This window comes from Eptatretus burgeri, chromosome 23 (assembly GCF_056783735.1).
Source record: "Eptatretus burgeri isolate ZD-2024b chromosome 23, Ebu_testis_v1, whole genome shotgun sequence".
Lineage (NCBI taxonomy): Eukaryota > Metazoa > Chordata > Myxini > Myxiniformes > Myxinidae > Eptatretus > Eptatretus burgeri.
This window is the reverse complement of record NC_140983.1, coordinates 1,801,447-1,825,119: the sequence shown is the minus strand read 5'-3', so window position 1 is coordinate 1,825,119 and position 23,673 is coordinate 1,801,447. Positions and strand designations below refer to the sequence as shown.

Genomic DNA, 23,673 nt, shown 5'->3' with positions numbered 1-23,673 from the left:
TCAGTTTAATTTTGTGTCGTAAGCTGAAACCTTCCCAATATCAAGGATAATCTCAGGTCAGCCTGCAAACGTTGGGTCAGTGGTGACAATATTAGAGAATCTCGGAGGGTTTTTAAATATATAATCCATTAATATTTAAGTATTTATTAATAATGGTGGGGGCAGGTAAGCGTCATATCACTAGATTGATCTCCATTGAAATAAACTTGCCAGTCATCCCTCATTTAATCCACCGATATCTGTGAGTTGTTGCTGTTTGTCCAAACAATCCACCCTTTCATGTGTCTGTGCAGGAAGGGTGAAGCATCCAAGCTGGAAGTCTCCACATCCATTCCCGAGCACCTCTCGCTCAGAAGGTGGTGTTCCCCCGAGTGCCTCGCCGATGATGCGGACCCCCGGTACACACTCCATGCTATCATTGAGCACGCGGGTCGAGGCCTCAACTCTGGACATTACACCACGTACGTCAACACCGAGACGACTACAGAGGCCGCTCGTCCGGAAGGACGTGGTGCATTTGACAGGAGGGACAAATGGGTCCATTTCAACGATGAACGTGTCACGGTCATGGGAGATGACGACATGCAGAAGATTCTTAGCTCAGCAGGTGTGCACGATAAGACACCGTACCTGGTGTTCTACAAGCGCACCAACTGATTCAGAACGTTCTCCATGGGTCGATAGCCGCTGGACAAGGTGACGGAGACAAGACAAGAAGGTGACCTTTTTCTCTTTTTTGTATCCTGTGTGCATGATCGAGGCTCATGGAAGAGCTCCATCTCGGTTTTGTGAGATATTGTGCTCCATCTAGGTTTTGGTCCCATCACTCACTGGTGAAGAATCGCTGAAACCCTCGAATCGGGATTCTTCACCAACATCGAATCAGTTCGTCCTTGTCACACACCCAGCCCGTCCACCAAGTTCTGTCCAAATCCATCCGTAGTTTTTTTTTAAGGTATCCCACTCACTGGCGAACAAACAGGGGTGAAAACTTAACCTGCGTCCACCTTCGGTGGTGGACATAACAAAACAACCGACAACAAAGGAAAAGGGGTTAAGGAGAAGTGGGAAAAATCACAATAGCCAGAAAAAGCAAGTGCTGGGGAATGGGGTAATTTGGGAGAGAAAAGATCATGAGTATGGAATGGGGGATGACCTGAGCGAGAGGGGGAATAGCCGTCTTGAAGCCGTGGAGGGAAGAATGGAGACTGAACACGACGGATCTTTCTGGACGAGATCCGTCGTGTCTCTCTGTTATATTTTTGTCCCTGTGTGTTGCTGTTTGTGTTTTTGTTCGGTTTTCCTTGTTAAACCGTACCTTGTTGTCCTGTCTTTTCAAATTAGTGTCCGTCTGACCGTTTGAACGATGGCCACACAGTTCACCGGCCCAGTGAGCCTGGGAAACACCTGCTTACTCAACAGTATCCTGCAGGTGAGACTCCACCCGTTAAAGGAAAAGGATTGTGTTTTTTTTTTAATGGTCATGAGCAAGGAATCGATCGGAATGACCAAGTTGATGTTTTGTATTTCACATTCTGTTTCGTTTCCCCTTTCTGAGTTCTGACCTCAGAGAGGTCGCCGAATTCTTGGAGAAGAACAAATACGTCATTCTGAGCAGCAGAGCACCATTGCTCAACCAGGTACGTAACCTGGTTTCGGCTTAACGGTCAAGGTGACTGGCTTAACATCTCAAGGTCTTAAGTTTGAGCTCCTGTCAGCTGTTGAATCAACATCGGGTGGGGTTCACTCAGCTTGACATCCTTCTGAGATCAGTGACATGAGCACCAGTGCACTGATAACAGGGGGGCATTGCGTTGGGTAAGCCCCTCGTGTTACGCCAACTTGTCGCTGCTGTCAGATGAGGTGGGACATCATTGTGTGCCCATTGAAGGTTCAAGTCGGGTATCAGACTTTGCTTCAAGCTAAATGCATGTAATTATCTTTACTCAGACGTCACAAAGTGCGGTTCAGAGTCCGAATCCAATTTACCTGACTCATCCCCGGTCGTCCACACCGACGGCTGCTGCGTCGTGCACATGTGCAGGAACTTGGATCCGACGTACAAGGCAATGTGAACAAACACGTGCTTCTTTTCCCTTATTGTCAGGTTTTTTTTTTCAATTGGAATTCAAAGGTTGCTCGAGGATTCCGGAAGTTGTGCCGCTCGTCATGGCGTCGTGCAACGCAGGGAAGCGAGTCCGAAAAGGAGCACGACGAAGGGGGGAACCGATGACTCCGAACCCCCACGGACAAGAGAAGGAAAACGTGGAAGGATCACGTGATGAGCAGACCTGCAGGAACAATGGTGAGGCAACCAGGAAGCCCGAAAAGAAGGGAAATGGCGGATGTGACGGATGATCAATGAATACACGAAACGATGATGAAAACCGTGCCGCACTGATGGGCCTTGTTTACATTGATCGTGATGTCCCACTCTTAAAATATAAACACACAATGATGCACTTTTGTCCTTTGCTTGTTCCTGTTGTGATATTGATTGTGATTTCTCATTTTATACAAGGAAACGAGACGCAAGTGGAGGCCATTCAGCCCTTGTTGCCTGCGCCACATCAACACCGCAAGGATTCATCGACACAAGATCAGAAGAAGATGATGTTAAATTCATTATTTTATATTTTTAAATAAAGTGGTTTTTTTTGAAGTTTTTGTGTGTTTTTTTATTGTATATATATATATATATTTATATATTTATTTTTCTCAGTGGACGTGGCACGGGCTTGGTTAAAACACACACACACACAAACATCAACCAGTTTTTAAATTGCTCGGGGGAGGGGGAGAAGAAGAAGAATGGAGAAGAGGAAATAATTTTTTTTTTGTAGTTTTAAATTTTACAAAACAAAAAGAAAAGGAGGGAATTAAAACGAGGGCAGTGAATAATGGGGCAAGGGGGGTGGAAACTCGGTAAGTGGGTATAGAGGAAACAATTGTGGGAAAAAGAAAAACCATGGAGGCCTAAAACTATCCGAGCCCGAGACGCGAGATTGGAATCAATAGAACAACCTGGAAACGGCTCCTGAAATGTTTACATTTTACTTGATGTTTTATTTTTTTAAATCAGTAAAATGATTTTGTTTCAATTAAAAATGTACATAAAGTTTGTGTTTCAAATAAAGAACAAATAAAAAAAATTCTTTTGTACTTTGCATCACTTGTCTTGATAAAGAAAACAATCTCAAATGAGCTAAGATCCTCGTCCTCTTCATGATGACGTCATGAAAACGAATATGACGTCATTGTGATGTATCAGGTTTGCGATAAATTATCCGTGCTAATGCCTGGCTTGATTCCCGCAAACAAAATTCAAACAGCTTGCCAAGTTTCAGAGATAATGGTATAGGCGATTTACATTATCGGCGATATTATGACGTCAACTTTTGTTTCTCGGAAGAATTTCCAAAATCGGAGATGGTTACTGCCTGCGCGTGGGCTTTCTGCATATACATGGCAAGTTTTACGGAGATCCGATGAAAACTCTGGGTTGTGAAACAAAAAATGTCAAAAAATAGGAATGACATGATAAAAATTGATATGACGTCATAGTGATGTATCATATGTGCGGTAATTCATCTCCGATAATGTCCTGTTCGATTCCCACAAACAGAATTCAAAAAGCTTGCCTCGTTTCGGAGATACTTTTTTCGGCGATTTCCATTAGCAGAGATATTTTGACGTCATAACTTTTTTTCTCGGAGGAATTTTCAAAATCGGAGATGGTTACTGTCTGCGCAGGGATTTTTACATACACAGGGTGTCCCCAAAAATGTACTCACTCTTTAAATGATAATAAATGTGTTGTTCATTGACTTGGAAACAAGATTAATGGTTAAATGTATGTTTACAAATGTTTAAACTGACGACCATCACGTTCCAAACACAGCCCATAACGCGGACCAATGGATTCAACAGCGTCACGAATCATTTCATTTGGAACTGCAAGACATTGTCTTTCAATTTCCTCTTTCAGCTCATCGACTGTTGCTGGTTTTAAGCCGTAAACCTTATCTTTGAGATATCCCCATAAAAAGAAGTCCATTGGAGTGAGGTCTGGGGAACGCGCAGGGAATTCAACACTACCTCATCGCCCAATCCATCTGTTCGGAAAAGTTGCTTCGAGATTGGCCCTTACATCACGGTGGTAGGTAATGGGGAGGTGCTCCATCTTGCTGAAAGTAAATCTCTTCGTCACCAAATATCTCTTCGACACGTGGACCGACGGATTCCTGCAGCAAGTTTAAGTAAACATCCCCAGTGACAGTTTGGTCAAAAAAGAATGGCCCGAGGAAGCCCAATGCTGATGTCCCATACCACACAGTAACCCCTGGTAACTTTAAATGGTGTTCATTAGTAACATGCGGATTTTCAGGAGCCCAGTAGGTGCAATTGTGTCGGTTAATTGAGCCATTTAACTTGAAGCTGGCCTCATCGCTCCAAACAATTTTGGATGGAAATGCTGCATCTTCTTCGCATTTGCCCAGGTACCACTCACAAAATTCAGCTCTCCGGTCAGGATCGTCTTCATTTGGAGCGTGGATTAATGTTTGAATGTAACTTTTCCAATTAATTCGCTTCAAAATGTGATGGGCAATTAATTTTGGGATTCCTGTCTCAAGAGCCATTTGTCGGACAGATTTCCGTGGGGATCGGTGGAGGGTTTCCAGCAATTGATTTTCCTTTGCGGGGGTGGTTGATGACTGTGGTCTTCCTGAACGCTCCTTTTGGATGTCATGCACAGTTCCATCTGTTTCAAACTTATCTCGGATGCGAGCAATGGTGCGTCGCGTTGGTGGATTTTTGTGAAAATGTTTTCTAAATTGTCTTTGCACTTCCATGATGTTTTCGTGCTTCCAGTAGCACTTTATGATAAATTTTCTTTCTTCAACACCAAGTCGTACTTCTGCCATTATTAAGGTCAATTTGATCTGAAAAAAAAGAATAATTCAATGAGTTATGAGGAGTCAAAATGTGAGTATATTTTTTTGGGACACCCTGTATATATATATATATATATATTGTTGTGGTTACCAAATTCGCAAACCACCATTCAGGTCCCTTAGGTGAGGTATCTCGGTAAGTGCATGTGTAGTTAGGCCCAAACCCGTTGTCTAGTGGGAATACATGTCATTTATACGTGCTGCGACTCTTCAGGATAGCCGTTTTTCTTTTACTATCTTTATTTTGGACCACCCGCCATCACAACCACAACAACAACCACCAACCACAACGCCGCTTCACCACAACCGCCACGACCTTTACCGTCACAACTCGCCACCATCGCATCACCGTCATCTCGCGCCACTCATGGGCACCGATGCTGGACTCGTGTGGGGCGCACGTTGAACAGCGTGTACAAAACCACGGATTTTCTGCTTCAAAAACGGATCAAAAACGACACACGCCCACTTTTTGCCGTCCAATCGGTGAGCGAGGGGCGAATTGGCCCCGCCCCCAGGGCGATCGATATATGCAAATTTGTGGATCAAAAAGCCTTCACGCCCACTTTTTCTCGGGCCAATGGGGAGCGAGGTGAAAGGTCAAAGGGAGGGGGTCAAAGGCGAAGTTACGGGGGGATAAAAGGACGGTGTTCGTCAGTCAGAAGAGAGTGAGCAGAACGAGAACGAGGAGTCGGAACGAGAGAGTCGCACACCAGAACGAGGGAGAGTCGCAGAGGAGAACGAGAAGGAGTCGAGAACGAGAAGGAGTCGGAACGGAGGGGACGAGTGTGGAAGTCTGGAGCCCGAAGCCTGCAGTGGCTGGAGAAGCTGAAGAGAGTCGGACGAGGGAGGGGGTGCTCGCGTCGGTGCCAGGAGCTGCATGCCCGAGGGAGGCCGGCAGCGCGACCTGGCCGAGGTGGAGACGCACACCAGGGATAATAAAGATCCTCTATACCCCGAGCATCAGCAACCCCCTCCTGTTTCCCCCCGCGCTGAGATAGTGCGACCAAGGGGGCCCGTTCCCACCCCTGCCAGGCACTGTCCACGAGGCCCGCGGGTTGCGGGGCCATCGCCGCTCCGCGTCTCATCACCAGACGGGTAGGCCCGACCCGGTCTCGGCCTCAGGCCTGCCCCATTCTTGGGGGATTTCTTTTCCTTGGTTTTGGGTATGTGTTGTCGGCGCCGTCTGTGAAGTAGAATTGTATAAGTGTTGCCGTGTGCTCGGTAGTCGGTATTAGCTCTGCACTGTGTTTTCACTTTTATGTTTGCTTTTTGTGTAAATGGAATTGTGTTTTCTTTTTTTGTGTGCATTTGGTGGAATTGTATTTGTGTGCTTTCCGTTCGTCGCGAATAAATGTGCTTTATTGTTGAACTGTTCTCCCGCTTCGCTTCGTCTTTTCCTCCATTGAATCCCCATCTTGCTTCACGTAAAGGGTTGGTAGTGGGCTGAATACGCCCGATAATTAATCGAACCGTCGAGGTCGACGATAACACCGCTCGGTTATTCTGATAGTACGGAACGGGTCGCTTAAGTGGCCCGTGTCCGAAGTCGACCTGCGGCGAGGTGCGATCGCCCGGTCTACCCTCCGCGTGGGTACTTAGGTAGTTCGAATTTGGCGAGCAACCCTATCCCACGCGGGGGCTGATTGGCTCGATCGCGGTGAGACCGAAAGGTCCACCCGTGACTGGTTCCCGGCGTTAGTCCGAGAGGGTCACGACTGGATTGTCCGTCCGGTGGGCGACGTGCCGCGATTCGAGTTACGTGGCCGTCGCACGCCGGCGGGCGCGAAGACCGCAACACTGGTGTCAGGAGTGGGATATAAACTCATCGCCCTCCTCGCGGCACTGGTACCGGAGAACAGGAAAACGGGCTCTCCTGTCTCCGGCTAAATTCACGGGAATCGGTCCAGGGGTGAGAGAAGCGACCCCCGATTCCCTCCAAATTACGAGCGAGCGAAATTAACCCTTCACGAGAAGCAAGATGGCGTCTCAAGGCGAGCGGGAGCCGGGGGTATTAGAAATGTATATGTGTAGTAATGTAGAATCCATGGTCCAGGATGGAATCCCCGAGCAGGAAATGTTGATTGTGCAGGAACACGGACTCGCCCAACTGAACCCAGAACCTGAGGTGGGTGCGGCAGCGGCCGCGGTGTATGACACCTCCCCCCCCCCTCTCCACCAAAACCCTTCCCCGACCCCTGCCGAAACGGCTCACCCAAGCGCACCCGACATGACCCAGCTATACACCATGCTGGCAAAAATGTATGCGGAAACGACAGCGAAGATGATTGCGAACATGAACAAGCAAATGGACGAAGTAAAAACGAAGATGGATGCAAACACAACTGAATTTATAAACGAAATGAAAGGCATGAACAAGCAAATGAAGGAAGAAACGAAAAAGCTGCGGGGTGAAACGCAGAACATGGGCCGATGCCTGCAGGCGGGCATGAAGGCCGTGACAAAGGAAATAATAGTTGAGACAAGGGAGGTAAAGGGTGAAGAGTTGGCAGAGACACGGGAGATAGAAAAATAGAGGAAAGACTACACGAGGAAGACGGGGTAAGTGACGCGCACACACACACGGAGGTAGTGGAGGATAATGGGGGTGAGCTCGCGGAGCGTGCAGGGACCCGGTGCGAGCACCTGGATGGCCTCCTCCAGGAACGAGGGGAGGGAGTATGCCCCCTTGAGGTGAGTCACGACCAGGTGAGTTCGGTCGTGCTTTGCGAGGTTGAGAGGAGGAGTGCTGTGGACGGGTGCACGGAGAGCTTGGGGGGTATAGAGGCCCCGGAGACCCTTGTGGGGACACGAATCCCCAGTGTGGTTGTCCCTGTGTGTGTGGTGCAAGGTGTGAGTGCGTCCCCGTGTGTGGAAGCGACCCCGTGTGTGAGTGGTGTGGTGGCGATGGTGCCAGAGTGCGTGCTTCCCAGCACGCCGGGTGTGGATGGGGAACCGTGTGTGGAAGAGGCCGTGTGTGTGAGTGAAACGGCCTGTATGGATGAGGCACCGCGGGTTAGTGCCCCCGCGTGTGTGGGTGAGGAACCGTGTGTGGATGAGGCACGGTGTGTGGATGAGGCACAGCGGTTGAGTGCCCTCGCGTGTGTGGGTGAGGCACCGCGGGTGAGTGCCCCGGCGAGTGAATGGAGCACCACGTGTGAGTAGTATGGTTTGTGTGAGTAGTGAGGCACGCGTGAGTGAACGGCCGTGTGCAAGGTCGCTGTGTGCCAGGGAGACCGTGTGTGTGAGAGAGCGGTATGAGAGGGAGATGTCGGTTGGCATGCGGGAGCACGCAGCCGCGTCTCCCCGTGTGAATGTGATGGTGTGGACTGTGTGCGTCGTGACACGCAGGTATGCGTGTGTGGAATGGCGACGGAGACGGCGACAGAGGAGAGAAAGCCGAGTAGCGGCTGTAGTTGTTTCGAGGACCGTGCCGGGTTCACCCAGCAGTGAGCACGCGGTTCGTGCTGTGCAACGCACGAGACCACCACGTGCTCGCTTGCGAGAGTGAAGTCCCGGTCCGGAAACGCACGCGGTGGATTTGCCGATCCCGCGGACGGACAAAGTTTAGGCAGGAAACGGATTTGGACCGGACGGGTTCTCCACGCGATCGTGTGTGTTAAGCTCCAACGGGCAAAGCACATGTGTTCGCGTGGGGAACCCCTCGAGACGTGGGGCTTGTGTTTTTTTTTTATGCACACGGTGACGCCATGGCTGCACGTGGGGTTGGAATCCGGCAGGAGGGGTATCTCTGCCGGATGGTACCGTCCAAGGAGGGACGAGGAACACGTGCAGCTGCATGACGTCACGGGCAGGTGCAAAGTGCGCGAGCTCTGAGTTGCCGCGCTGGTGCTGCGCATGAAAAAAAAAAAAGAGAAAACAAGCCTCACTTTTGGGTGCACAGGATTCCTGGGCAAGGTGTGGAAGACCCCCTTACCTGGGCACAGGATGGAAACTAGTTAGGGGGAAGGGTTAGCTTAGTTAGACCGACTTCATGGGGCAGGGGTAAGTCCTCATGGAGTCCGTGGAATGGATTAGTTAGAGGGATTGTAGCCAGATTTAGGTTGGGAAATGAAATGATTTATTTGGAGACAGTGACAGACTTGTGAATGTGTAGAGGGGACGTAGTTTAGCTACGTAGTGTTAAATGGAACGTGCTATAGTGTAAGGGACGACGTGGGAGCACGAGTTAGTTTGGGGAGGTAGTTAGGAGGATGGCAGAGTTCGGTGGTGTGTGTGTTGAAGAGTTGGTGAGTTATGAGTTGTGAGGCATGTGCTTGGTGAGTGAGTGAGGCCAGCGGGTCTGTGTGTGTGGAGTGAATGGGGAATGCATGGTGCGATGAGTGATTGGGGGGAGGAGTGACTCCCGCCCAAGGGACCCCGGGGTCAGTGTAGAGTGAGTTAGCGGGGTTAGTCAAATTGAAAAATGGAGGTCGTTTTGCTGTTGGTGGGAAAGTAGGCTCGAGACCCATTTGGAGGGGTGCAGGAGCCCTGTTGACGGGCTTGGGAGCGTGGCTGCGAAAGGTGAGTATCGCTGAGTGGGTACCCCGGGCACCAGGCTAGTCGGCCGCGGTAGGCCATGGGCCCATGGGGGGCCGGGATAGAGTAGTGGGCACGGGTGCGCCTGCTTGGTGCGGGGGCCCGGGGCGCCATTAGCCGCGTGGGCAGTGTAGTGGGGCCGGGTGACCCGCGGAAAGGGGGCCGGGAGGCCGGCCTGCCACGTGTGCGTTTCAGGGGAGGTGCCATGGGGGGCACTCCCCGGTGTTAGGGAGCTGGTAGGCTCGGAGGCAGTGTAGTGCCCGGGGGTGCCATAGCGGGAGATTCGGCAGAGGGTCGTGCCTGCCAAAGGGAGCCACGTGTCCCAGCCAGGAGACCGTGTGAGGGCACGGAGAGAAAATTGGGGGGCGAGGCCCGAAATTGTAAGGACACCAACACAGGCGACGGGAATCTGGGTTGTTAGAACCAATAGTTTAAGCGAGAGGCGCTTGTTGAAAGCCCCGGGGTAGTTTAACAGTTAAATGGTTAGGATAGATTAGGAGATGTACCCCTCCGCACCATCCATCCCCTCGCTGTCGTTGTGGGCCGCTGGACCCACTTGGTGTTAAGATCGCCGAACTCTGGGGAGGCCATTCTGAGGCTTCGTTGGGCCTCGACACAGGACGTTAGCTCTCCCTTGTTCCCCTCCGGGAAGGGAACGTAGGGGTTGGGAGTAGGCTAGGTGACAGGATAGGTTAGCCGAACAAGGACGATAAAGGGGGTTAGGGGACGATTTATAGTGGGGGAGTAAAAATAAAAACAACAAAAAAAATAAGTTGGGGCTAAATTGGGGTTTGACAAATTAAGGGAGTGGGTATGTACAGTGACAGGCAAAGGCGATAGGTTGGGAGGGAGACAGGTAGGTAGGTCCGAGCCCGCCTTCCAAGTGGCCAGCACCACCGCACTCCCTCCACCAACCTCCATTGAACGGCAAAGGCTGGCCAACTTCATCGGCTGGCCGTGTTTTGCTTCAAGGCGGAGGCCGGCCAACTTCATCGGCAGCTGTGTTCTGCAAGGCCTGTGCCGGCCAGTTCATCTGCTGGCTGTTTTTCTTCGAGGCCTGTGCCGGCCTGGTTCTGCGGGCTGAGTTTGCCTGCAGCGGCCTTATTCTGCGGGCTGTGTTGCCTGCACCTTTGCCATGCCATGCCCACTGCCCATGTTCACCAGCCCCGTTCAATTTTGCTTTGCCCCCCCTGTTCATTTCCATGTGCGCCAGGATTAGAAAGCAACAGTTTGCAAGCTGCGAGAACTGCCCTGTGGCAGCTACAACACGGGCCTGCAGTGGCGGCCCGTGCACCGTGTTTGTGTTCATGCATCCATTCGTTGTGCTCATTGCGTGTGCCACTTGAGCTGGCACGGAGACTGCGTTTGTGCAGCCCATGCACCGTTGTGGTTCACTGCGTTCAGTTCAAAAGGGAAGGCCTTGGACTGCGTGTGAGCAGCCAGCCACGTTCCCTGTCACCTGCATTGTTTTGAGCCAGAGACTGCATGTGGGCAGCCTGGCTCCCTGCTAACTGCTTTCTTTTTGCAGAGTTCAATGATCCTGGGCCATGGTTTAGTGTAAAATTTGTAAGTTAAGGTTAAGATGTACTGTACATATGAGTGCGCCCCCGGCATGTATGTCTTAGCGCCGGCAATTTTATTTAAGTCGTCCGTATGAGTGAGTTTGTTTAGATAGTTACGCAGCCCTCAGGTTATTTATTTTGGGGACACGAATACCATGAATGTCGCACTCAGGGATCCGTAGGTAAAGTGTACTAGGGGAAAACTACACATGATGGCACACGAAAATTTGACGACTCGGGACGAGTCTGTAAAAAGGGTAGGGGGTAGTGTTGTGGTTACCAAATTCGCAAACCACCATTCAGGTCCCTTAGGTGAGGTATCTCGGTAAGTGCATGTGTAGTTAGGCCCAAACCCGTTGTCTAGTGGGAATACATGTCATTTATACGTGCTGCGACTCTTCAGGATAGCCGTTTTTCTTTTACTATCTTTATTTTGGACCACCCGCCATCACAACCACAACAACAACCACCAACCACAACGCCGCTTCACCACAACCGCCACGACCTTTACCGTCACAACTCGCCACCATCGCATCACCGTCATCTCGCGCCACTCATGGGCACCGATGCTGGACTCGTGTGGGGCGCACGTTGAACAGCGTGTACAAAACCACGGATTTTCTGCTTCAAAAACGGATCAAAAACGACACACGCCCACTTTTTGCCGTCCAATCGGTGAGCGAGGGGCGAATTGGCCCCGCCCCCAGGGCGATCGATATATGCAAATTTGTGGATCAAAAAGCCTTCACGCCCACTTTTTCTCGGGCCAATGGGGAGCGAGGTGAAAGGTCAAAGGGAGGGGGTCAAAGGCGAAGTTACGGGGGGATAAAAGGACGGTGTTCGTCAGTCAGAAGAGAGTGAGCAGAACGAGAACGAGGAGTCGGAACGAGAGAGTCGCACACCAGAACGAGGGAGAGTCGCAGAGGAGAACGAGAAGGAGTCGAGAACGAGAAGGAGTCGGAACGGAGGGGACGAGTGTGGAAGTCTGGAGCCCGAAGCCTGCAGTGGCTGGAGAAGCTGAAGAGAGTCGGACGAGGGAGGGGGTGCTCGCGTCGGTGCCAGGAGCTGCATGCCCGAGGGAGGCCGGCAGCGCGACCTGGCCGAGGTGGAGACGCACACCAGGGATAATAAAGATCCTCTATACCCCGAGCATCAGCAACCCCCTCCTGTTTCCCCCCGCGCTGAGATAGTGCGACCAAGGGGGCCCCGTTCCCACCCCCTGCCAGGCACTGTCCACGAGGCCCGCGGGTTGCGGGGCCATCGCCGCTCCGCGTCTCATCACCAGACGGGTAGGCCCGACCCGGTCTCGGCCTCAGGCCTGCCCCATTCTTGGGGGATTTCTTTTCCTTGGTTTTGGGTATGTGTTGTCGGCGCCGTCTGTGAAGTAGAATTGTATAAGTGTTGCCGTGTGCTCGGTAGTCGGTATTAGCTCTGCACTGTGTTTTCACTTTTATGTTTGCTTTTTGTGTAAATGGAATTGTGTTTTCTTTTTTGTGTGCATTTGGTGGAATTGTATTTGTGTGCTTTCCGTTCGTCGCGAATAAATGTGCTTTATTGTTGAACTGTTCTCCCGCTTCGCTTCGTCTTTTCCTCCATTGAATCCCCATCTTGCTTCACGTAAAGGGTTGGTAGTGGGCTGAATACGCCCGATAATTAATCGAACCGTCGAGGTCGACGATAACACCGCTCGGTTATTCTGATAGTACGGAACGGGTCGCTTAAGTGGCCCGTGTCCGAAGTCGACCTGCGGCGAGGTGCGATCGCCCGGTCTACCCTCCGCGTGGGTACTTAGGTAGTTCGAATTTGGCGAGCAACCCTATCCCACGCGGGGGCTGATTGGCTCGATCGCGGTGAGACCGAAAGGTCCACCCGTGACTGGTTCCCGGCGTTAGTCCGAGAGGGTCACGACTGGATTGTCCGTCTGGTGGGCGACGTGCCGCGATTCGAGTTACGTGGCCGTCGCACGCCGGCGGGCGCGAAGACCGCAACAATATATATATATATATATATATATATATATATATATATATATATATATATATATATATTGTTGTGGTTGACCAAATTCGCAAACCACCATTCAGGTCCCTTAGGTGAGATATCTCGGTAAGTATATGTGTAGTTAGGCCCAAACCCATTGTCTAGAGGGAATAAATGTCATTCATGAGGGCTGCGACTCTTCAGGATAGCCGTTTTTCTTTTACTATCTTTATTTTGGACCAGCCGCCATTATTACCACCACCAACCACGTCTCAACAGCCATCACACAACAACCACCAAACACAACGCGGCCATCACAACAACAACCACCAACCACAACGCCGCTTCACCACAACCGCTACTACCTTTACCGTCACAACTCGCCACCATCACATCACCGTCATCTCGCGCCACTCGTGGGCACCGATGCTGGACTCGTGTAGGGCGCGCACCGAGCAGCGTGTTCAAAAACATCACGGACTTTCCGAAGAAAAACGGATCAAAAACGACTCACGCCCACTTTTGTTCCGTCCAATCGGTGGGCGAGGGGCGATTTGGCCCCGCCTCCAGGGCGTTGGAGGGCGGTCGCTATATGCAAATTCATGGATCAAAAAGCATTCACGCCCACTTTTCCTCGGGCCAATGGGGAGCCAGCAAGAGAGGTGAAGGGTCGGAAGCAGAGGGTCAAGGGTAAAAGAGCGAAGCCATGGGGCTTATAAAAAGGACTGCGTTCGTCAGCAGTGGGCAGTTCGCAGTTGGCAGAGTGCAGTTGGGAGTTCGCAGTTGGGAGTTCGCGGAGTCGGAGTGAAGAGGACGAAGCTGTGGAGAGGCGGCGAAGGCGGTTGAGGGGGTGCTCGAGTCGGATTCGGGGAACTGCGGAGGGAGAGGCCGGCGGCGCGACCGAGGTCGTGGTGGAGACGCTCGTCGTGGGACCCGAGAGTTTGTGAAATCCTCCTTTCCCGGAGCATCAGCAACCCCCACCTGTTTCCCCCCCCCCGCGCTGAGATAGTGCGACAAAGGGGGCCCCCTTCCCACCCCCTACCAGACACTGTCCGCGAGGCCCGCGGAGTTGAGGCGCCACCGCCGCTCTGCGTCACATCATCAGACGGGTAGGCCCGACACGGTCTCGGCCCCAGGCCCGTCTACCCCCCTCATCCTGGAGGGTGGTTCTCTTTTCTTTTGCTTTGGGAATATGTGTTGTCGGCGCCGTCTGTGAAGTAAAATTGTATAAGTGTTGCCGTGTGCCCGGTAGTCGGTTAGATCTGCATTGTTGCATTTGCTTTTTGTGTAATATTGCATTGTCTTCTTCTTTTACATGTGCTTTTGGTGGAATTGTATATGTGTGCTTTCCGTTCATCGCGAAATAAATGTGCTTATTGTTGAACTGTTTTCCCGCTTCGCTTCGTCATTTCTTTCATTGAATCCCCATCTTGCTTCACGTAAAGGGTTGGCCGTGGGCTAAGAAGCCCGATAATTAATCGAACCGTCGAGGCCGACGAATAACACCGCTCGGTTTTATGTGAACGTTTTCCACGCGAAGACGAATGAAATATGTCATCCTCGGGTAACCGACGTATCCATGTGCGCACTTCCCTTGGGGTAAGTTTCCAAAACCACAACATTATTCTTACCTCCGCCACCGATGGTGGATGGACGTTATGTTTTGACGCCCGTCTATCTGTCTGTCTGTGTGTTTCTTTGTTGGTGACCAAAATATCTCAAAAAGTTGTGGATGAATTCGGACGAAACTTGGTGGATGAGTTGGCTGGTTGACAAGAAGAAGCCGATTGCATTTTAATCCAGATCCGAATCCATATTAAGCCTCTCAGTGGGATACAAAACGTAAACTGATCAGCCTGGTGTAGGTATGCGCTCCACCGAGTGCCCTTCTCGTTTATACAGCATTTATCTTGTGACTTTCAACAACCAACTCTCCTCCTCTCATCACACCCCCTTCCCTTCCCTTTCCTCATCATTTTAAATCCCCTTTTTTCTTCCTTCCAGTGTCTTAATAATACTGAACAGTTTTGTTGGGCTTGTTATTTTGTCAAGTTATATTTTTTCGGAAACATTCTGGTGGCTATAATGCCTCTCTAATTGTACAATACAGGACTTGGATTAATAGGAAGTTAAAAAGTGCACGCAATACTTATGGTGATTTAATTGTTCCACACTTAAGCTGCTCCACACAGGACCTGGACCTTGGTTGGTGTGAGCAAGTGCAGGCAGACGGTGGCACTCTCAGTGAGATGGTGTGAGAGATGCCCAGACTACGCCGATTGGTGTTAACGGCTAACCGCTCCGTCAGCGACACTGACCTCGAATCGCTCGCCAATTACTGCCCTTTACTGGAACACCTGGACATACTGGGTATGGTAATTGAGGGGATTATGGCAACCGATGTGGATGGATCCAAGAGGATCACAGAGGTTTCTCGATGTGGAGGGAAAATCAAAATTGCAAGTAGAAACGAAAACGGAACTCGGTGGAGTGCGTACCTCCTCCTGGCTGAACAGTCTACATTTTGTCGTCCACTGATAGGCTGGATCTTCATCAGGACCTGAACCAAAATCTCATTGGCTTGTTCTTGTCACCGACACAACTCATCCCCCGAGTTTCGTCCAAATCCATCCATATAACGTTTTGGGATATCGTGATATATATATATATATATATATATATATATATATATATATATATATATATATATATATATATATATATATATGTCTTTATATTCTTATCGTTTTGGCCATATCTCTCAAGGGTGAAGAATTACTTTGAAAAATTCGAGTATCCGGATCTGGATCATGACCAAAATTGAATCATTTTGCCCTTATCACACACCCAACCTGTCTCCCAAGTGAGGTCCGAATCCATTGAAAACTTTTTGAGATATCCTGCCCACAGACAGACAAACAAATAGACAAAGAAAAAGGTGTCAAGCGTTTGCCCAACAGGTATGATGAAAATCATGCCTGTGACGTCACTGTCACCTTGACCTTTGAACATGGTTGCAATTTGATGACTATATCTTGAAGCATTTCCGAGTTATCATCTTTTATGTCCCCCCCCTCACTATACTTTAACATGTGCGTCTTCGATGTCATGGAAACGACGTTATACGTCTGGATTGCTGCCATTTTGGAAACGCGTCATCTGTCCCCCATCCCCGACAGAAATTGTTATTTTTAATAATGATAGGATTTTCAATTCTGCTCAGAATTTGTGGGTGATGTTTTCCAACTCATTTGTGTCGTTTGACGTCACGTTGCGCAACCACTTTTGGTCACATCGGTTTTATACAAATTATGTCACTGTCACCTTGATCTTTGACATCTGTTGTCAAAAAACATTAGCAGCCTCCCTTTTGTACTTCGGGATCCTCTGGTAAAGTTTGACGAAGATATCAGAAAGTGTTCGCGAGTGATCGCACTCACAGACGTACATACAATACACACATACAAACAAATGAGACAGGCCGACATGATGAAGATTTTCAATTTTTCGTCAGAACAAACAGTGATGAAAACATAACCTCCGTTTACCTTCGTTGGCGGAGGTAAAAATAGACACGTGAAGGACAAATGTTTGGGTAATTGTCCTTTGTTTGCAGTTCTAACATTTCATTGTGATCGTGGTGAGTCTTCAATGTGTCTGCACTTCATCCATTTGTAATAGCTCATCGTTTGAAATCGCTGTGCCATTCCACGGTGTGGTTGTGCACGACCACACAACCATAACATGTATTTTGAAAAAAATGTTCCACATCAACATGGTCTTCCACTCTCGTGTCAGACTCTCTAATGGGCCGTGCACACATTGCACTAACATAAAAATGGCGGATAACATAAAAATGGCGGATAACGTAAAAATGGTGGATAACATAAAAATGGCGGATAACATGAAAATGGTGGATGACATAAAAATGGTGGATAACATAAAAATGGCGGATAACATGAAAATGGCGGATAACATAAAAATGGTGGATAACGTAAAAATGGTGGATAACATAAAAATGGTGGATAACATAAAAATGGTGGATAACGTAAAAATGGTGGATAACGTAAAAATGGCGGATAACATGAAAATGGCGGATAACATGAAAATGGTGGATGACATAAAAATGTTGGATAACGTAAAAATGGTGGATAACGTAAAAATGGTGGATAACATAAAAATGGTGGATAACATAAAAATGGTGGATAACGTAAAAATTGTGGATAACATAAAAATGGTGGATAACATAAAAATGGCGGATAACATAAAAATGGTGGATAACATAAAAATGGTGGATAACGTAAAAATGGTGGATAACATAAAAATGGCGGATAACATGAAAATGGTGGATAACATAAAAATGGTGGATAACGTAAAAATGGTGGATAACGTAAAAATGGCGGATAACATGAAAATGGCGGATAACATGAAAATGGTGGATGACATAAAAATGTTGGATAACGTAAAAATGGTGGATAACGTAAAAATGGTGGATAACATAAAAATGGTGGATAACATAAAAATGGTGGATAACGTAAAAATTGTGGATAACATAAAAATGGTGGATAACATAAAAATGGCGGATAACATAAAAATGGTGGATAACATAAAAATGGTGGATAACGTAAAAATGGTGGATAACATAAAAATGGCGGATAACATGAAAATGGTGGATGACATAAAAATGGTGGATAACGTAAAAATGGTGGATAACATAAAAATGGCGGATAACATGAAAATGGCGGATAACATAAAAATGGTGGATAACGTAAAAATGGTGGATAACATAAAAATGGCGGATAACATGAAAATGGTGGATGACATAAAAATGTTGGATAACGTAAAAATTGTGGATAACATAAAAATGGTGGATAACATAAAAATGGCGGATAACATAAAAATGGCGGATAACATAAAATGGTGGACAACATAAAAATGGTGGATAACATTAAAATGGTGGATAACATAAAAATGATGGATAACATTAAAATGGTGGATTGCACGAATATAAAAATGATAGATTTCACAGACATAAAAATGGTGGATAACATAAAAATGGTGGATAACATAAAAATGGCGGATTTCATGAACATAAAAATGGTGGATTTCACCAACATAAAAATGGCGGATAACATAAAAATGGCGGATTTCACCAACATAAAAATGGCGGATAACATAAAAATGGCGGATTTCACGAACATAAAAATGGCAGATAACATAAAAATGGCAGATTTCACGAACATAAAAATGGCGGAGAATATAAAAATGGCGGATTTCATGAACATAAAAATGGTGGATTACACGAACATAAAAATGGTGGATTTCATGAACATAAAAATGGTGGATTTCACGAACAGAAAAATGGTGGATTTCACCAACATAAAAATGGCGGATAACATAAAAATGGCGGATTTCACGAACATAAAAATGGCGGATTTCACCAACTTAAAAATGGAGTATAAAACAACTATGGAGGTTTTTTCGTTTTTCTCCTTTTTTTCTGCCAATGAGCTGTATGTTGGAGCCGGCTGGGACTTTGGGAATGAAATATTTCCATTAATAATGGGAATAAAAAGGTTAACGGTTGTTGTTTTTTTATCTTGCCCGAATTTTTATGGTCATGATCGAGTTAAAGAGAATTTTACATTTTTCAACATACTCGACTGAGTTTTGGCCGACCAGGAGGATATTGCCCTCTCGAGATAGCCGAGATTTCCGCTGAATTTACCTCATACCCCTCCAGGTTAAAGATCAAGGTCAAATGGCGGTCTGAAAAAAAAAGAGTTTTTTTGTCATCGTTTTGCCAATCTCAGAAACCGGATATGAAAAGAAGACGAAAACTCCACAATTAGCACAAGTTTTAACACAAGACTGAACTGGAAACACACAGTAAACACAAAGATAACAAAATAACAGTTAAAACGTGCCAAAAACGACCGGAAAACTTATCTTTGAGAAAGTCGGCGGAGACCCTGATGAGGAACCGCCACCATCGCTCAAGAACCGGAAACGGAAGGATGTGACAATTAAAAATTTTTTTATTAAAGTGATTATCCACCATTGCGAGATGGGGCTAAAAAGCATATAAAACGTGATATTTCAAAAAGTTGTGGCAGAGTTCGAGCAAATCTTGGTGGATGAGTTGCGGAGATGACAAGAACAAGCAAATTCGATTTTGGAGGTCCAGGTCCAGATCCGACCTGTCATTGGGTAAACTGTTCAGCCTGGTGTATGTAAGTGCTCTTCCGAGTGCCGTTGTACTGTAGTTTACAACTGTGTTAACTGTATACAAAAGCTCCAGATGACTGAGCTATTTTCACCTTAGTTTGTCACTCATCGGAGCGATTATATCCACGTGCGTGTGGCAGGCACTCCGCTGGTGACCCCTGGAGGGGTTTTACACCTGCTTGATACCTGTCAGCACATGCGCTTCCTCGACATTTCATTCTGCCTCCAGGTGGATGAGGCGCTGGCCATCCGACTGACCAATAGCTTTCCACACGTCTCCATAAAGCACATCAACACCAGTGGCCGTCCAACTCACAGATAGCTTTCCACACGTCTCCATCAAATACACTGACAACTGGTGAGGTCACGTGACCCGTTCAGAGCTGCAAACACCTGAGCAGCGCTCTGTCTCTGATCCATGGATGAGAAATCGATTATATCATGTCGGTGAGGATCGTCGAATAAATGAACTTAAAGCCGAAGCTCCAAGTGTAATATTATCAGCGCGTTTATCAAATATTTAGTTTTGAGATTTTTTTTTGTTTGTTTAATTGGAAATTCACTGAAAGGACAGCTTTTTGTCTATCAGTGTAATCGAGTGAATGTTCAAATAGGCAAATGTGCCAATAAATGTTACCAAACTCACAACACCGTTCTTGGAGTGTTATTCTTTCACCTTTCACCCCTGCAGCTTTTGACATCAGATGCAAAGGCTCTTAGTTTTATTTTCTACATCTGGTCCAAGGTTCGTGGAGAATCTGCAACACCAATTGTGCACACACGTGCAGACAAATACACGAGACAACACCGGACAATTTCGCACAAGCACGGCCACTGAGCTTGGGGTGAGTGACGTCACTTCCCGGGGGCACTGCCATCTTTTTTGACTTCACTTTACTCGCCGCACTCAGTGGGGCAGTTGAGGAGAGATTTCCTCCTCATCATGGATTCCAACCCACGGGTTTGTCCATGCTATATACTTCAAATGCCGAGCGTCCAGCATGGAAAGCAGAGCGTACCATTTTTAGTCGTGTGATTCTGCTACTGTCGGAATTGAACTTCCTACCTGCAGGACTCAGAGCTGATGCTCAAGCTATTATGACACAGAGTCTGACAGTCTTTGTGGGTGAGTCCATATTTCGTTGTGCATGTTGGTGAAAAATTAGCACGGGGCACATCAAGGTTGTCCTGGACTGAGATCGAGGAGTCGCCGCTTGGAATACCAGGCTTGACTCAAACACACCAGTTAGTTGTGCTTTTAGATTAATTATGCAAATCTCAACTGTAGTCTGTTCTCCGGAAATGAAATAAATAATTTGCTGTTCTGATTGGTATCCAGAAAAATCCAGTATCCGTTGGTAATAGCTGTTATTAACCTTCATCTCAATCATCGAGTCGTTTTCGTGAATCAGTAGGTCGTTGGGGCCTCACGTGCTCCTTCAGTGCTGCTTTTCCTTGCAGTAGATCATGATATACATAGATCCTCGTAGATCTGAAAGAAAAATTGGATTCATTTACACTTGGTGATGACATGTGTGGGTTCATTTACACGTGACTGTGACCTGTGTGGGTCCATTTATACGCGACTGTGACGTGTTTGGGTTCATTGACTGGACGATAAGAGAGAAGTTGACGACATTTTTCTCAGAAATGGCCGAACGGATCTTTGTCAAACTTTCAGAAGTTCATCAGTGAGTGATTTAGGGAAAATAATTGTTTCAAAATTTTGAAAAACGAAGTTTAATTTTTGGGGAATTGTTTTTTTAATCACTCTATTTAGTGCCTCGGCCTGGTGTTGGCTTAATGGTCAGGGTAGTGGGCTTGAGATCCTAGGATCCTGAGTTCAAATTCCCCCTGGCTGTTGAAGTAATACCAGGTGGGGTTGACTCTTCTTGTCATCCTTCCGATGTCGGCAAAATGAGTGCCAGCATGCTGGTGTCCTGTGTCGGAGTGGCGACCCGTCCAGGATTGTGTCCAACAGCCAAGGACACTGCTTCGGCAGCACCAATGCTCTGCACAGAGTATGGTCCTGATGGATGGATGGATGGATATAGTGCCTAAGCCTTTGTAGTTATATCAAAGGTAATTATTAAATGATCCCCGACCCCATTCCTTAGTGGATGTGGGGATGTTTTTTCAGTCCCCACTAAAAAATATTTTAAAAAGAACAAATTTTGTTTTCTTCAAAATGCCAACAGGATTGGAAGATAAATGTTCTAAAATAACGAGTTGGCAAACCTGCTGGAGCTTCTGATCTTCGATCCGCACAATTAGTGCCTCATCCATTTTCTATCCACGTGTGGACCACGGATTAAAATGTCTACTTCGCCCTTGCAGACGTAGTTCCTGAACAACTTACCTGGATGTTAGCCTCAGTTTTCTTAATGTCGCGCACAAACGACTTCATGCCATCGAACCTCGCTACTGAAGCTGAACTTTCACCTCGAGCCAACCGATCCAACAATTCCACTTCTTGACTTAAAATCATCACTTTCTTCTGTCTCAGTGCACTCGATTTCCCATCACCACTCACTGTACACTCAGGAGGCATGATTAAGGGAATTTTTTTTTACAGCAAATGTAAATAAATTACAAAGAGATCACGCTGGCGGACACCCGGGTACTTCAAAATGTGTACGTGGCAGAGGACGCGTTCCTTCCCAGCCGAGCAGCTCTGTTTTGCCGTGAAAGGACGGCGCATCAAGTGGTGTGCCAGATATACCAACAGATATACAGAGACTACACCTCGGACAAGCAGATCCGCGAGTGCTGAAGCCGTGGATGGTGAAGTTTTACTCCATCCTACGATTCATTTGAAATTGATCACTGACCTCGACACCAACACAATTTTTTTTATTATCGACCCTTGGCATCAAAAACCTACACTTATCCAATAAACACTTTCAAATGGAGCTCCTCGCCGCCATTAGAGCATTTACATTGCATCAGATGTGGCAATAAATGCGAATCGTTGCTCCCAGCTTGCCGGCATGACGGAGGACGCCGTTTGCATTTCCGCAGCGATCGCGGCAGCTGTCTCATACGCTGTTAGGGTTAGTTCTTCAACTTTACACAAGATTTTTACAATTTTTCTTCAACTTTTACACAAGAACAGTCAGGAGAATTATCAATAGCTGAAAGTATCTATGAAGGAGGTGAGGAAGTGCTTTTACAGAAGATCGAGGTTGGAGTGGAGGAAGTAAAGGAACAGCAAGGTAATCTAAGAGTAGATAAGGCTCCGGGTCCAGATAATATACACCCGAGAGTATTGATGGAGGTGGTTGAGCAGGTAAGCGAGATGTCAACGGATATTTTCAATAGTTCCCTGGAGTCAGGACAGGTCCCGGAGGATTGGAGAGTAGCAAAAGTAACACCATGATTTCAGAAAGGATCCAGAGAAGAATTGGGAAACTATATAATTGGCACTTAGTTTGACTTCGGTTGTGGGGAAGGTGTTGGAGACAATAATGAAGGACCAGATGAGGACCCATTTAAATAAATACAAACTAATTAAAGGGAGTCAGCATGGGTTTACCAAAGGTAGTTCCTGTTTAACAAATCGTTTGGAGTTCTATGAAGCAGTGTCTGATTGGGTGATGAGGGAAAGGCAGTGGACATCGTAAATCTAGACTTGAAGAAGGCATTTGATAAGGTACCACATCGGAGTTGGTTAGCCAAAGTGAGGGCTGTGGAGTGGCTGGTCATGTAGCTAACTGGATTGCAAACTGGCTTAGTGGTAGGAAGCAAAGAGTGGCTGTGAGTGGGAGGATGACTTGCTCAGAGGATGTAAGTAGTGAGGTACCTTAGGGATCAGTACTCGGACCATAACTATTCATTATTTACATCAACGATTTGGATAGTGGGGTAAAGAGTAAGCTTTCCAAATTTGCAGATGACACAAAGCTTGGAGGTGAGGTGGATAACAGAGCGGGTGGTGATCAGATACAGCAAAGTATTGATACTTGTATAGATTTGACAAAAGATTGGCAGATGGAATTTAACCTGAGCAAGTGTAAGGTGTTGGGGATTGGAAAGAACAATGAAAATAGAGATTACAGGATGTAAGGGGTAATTTTGGAGCGTGTCACACAGGAGAAGGATCTGGGGGTGGTAATAGATTCAGGAGGGAACCAGATAGCACACAGTTCCAGGCAGCTTTCGGTCAAGCAAATCGGGTTTTAGGCTGTACAAGGAGGGGGATCAATTATAAATCAAAAGAGGTGGTGTTCACATTGTACAGGAATTTAGTGAGGGCCACATCTAGAATATTGTGTGCAGTTCTGGTCACCGCAACTCACGAAGGACATCGATGCCACAGAGAGGGTTCAGTGTAGGGCTACTAGATTGATTCTGGGCGTAGCTCGACTCAGCTACGATGAGCGACTGGAGGAGACGGCTTTATACACGAG

At 47.4% G+C, this 23,673-nt stretch overlaps 2 protein-coding genes across 14 annotated transcripts in view; both read left to right on the top strand.

Annotated features, from left to right (window-relative positions):
* Window positions 1–3,152, top strand: part of LOC147007966 (ubiquitin carboxyl-terminal hydrolase 1-like) — a 12,411-nt gene extending 9,259 nt beyond the window's left edge. For 5 of the 10 annotated variants that reach the window (XM_085866124.1, XM_085866123.1, XM_085866116.1 and 2 more), the window contains 4 exons: window positions 294–718; window positions 1,345–1,640; window positions 2,108–2,305; window positions 2,522–3,152. In XM_085866124.1, coding sequence (XP_085722250.1) covers window positions 294–657 — 364 coding nt within the window. In that variant the 3' untranslated portion in view covers window positions 658–718; window positions 1,345–1,640; window positions 2,108–2,305; window positions 2,522–3,152. The remainder of the gene's footprint in view (window positions 1–293; window positions 719–1,344; window positions 1,641–2,107; window positions 2,306–2,521) is intronic. The other 5 variants (XM_085866122.1, XM_085866121.1, XM_085866120.1 and 2 more) reach the window with 5 other exon arrangements.
* Window positions 1–19,912, top strand: part of LOC147007965 (F-box/LRR-repeat protein 4-like) — a 310,036-nt gene extending 290,124 nt beyond the window's left edge. For all 4 annotated transcript variants that reach the window (XM_085866181.1, XM_085866180.1, XM_085866179.1 and 1 more), the window contains 2 exons: window positions 15,229–15,406; window positions 19,405–19,912. In XM_085866181.1, coding sequence (XP_085722307.1) covers window positions 15,229–15,294 — 66 coding nt within the window. In that variant the 3' untranslated portion in view covers window positions 15,295–15,406; window positions 19,405–19,912. The remainder of the gene's footprint in view (window positions 1–15,228; window positions 15,407–19,404) is intronic.
* The last annotated feature ends 3,761 nt before the right edge of the window (window positions 19,913–23,673 follow it).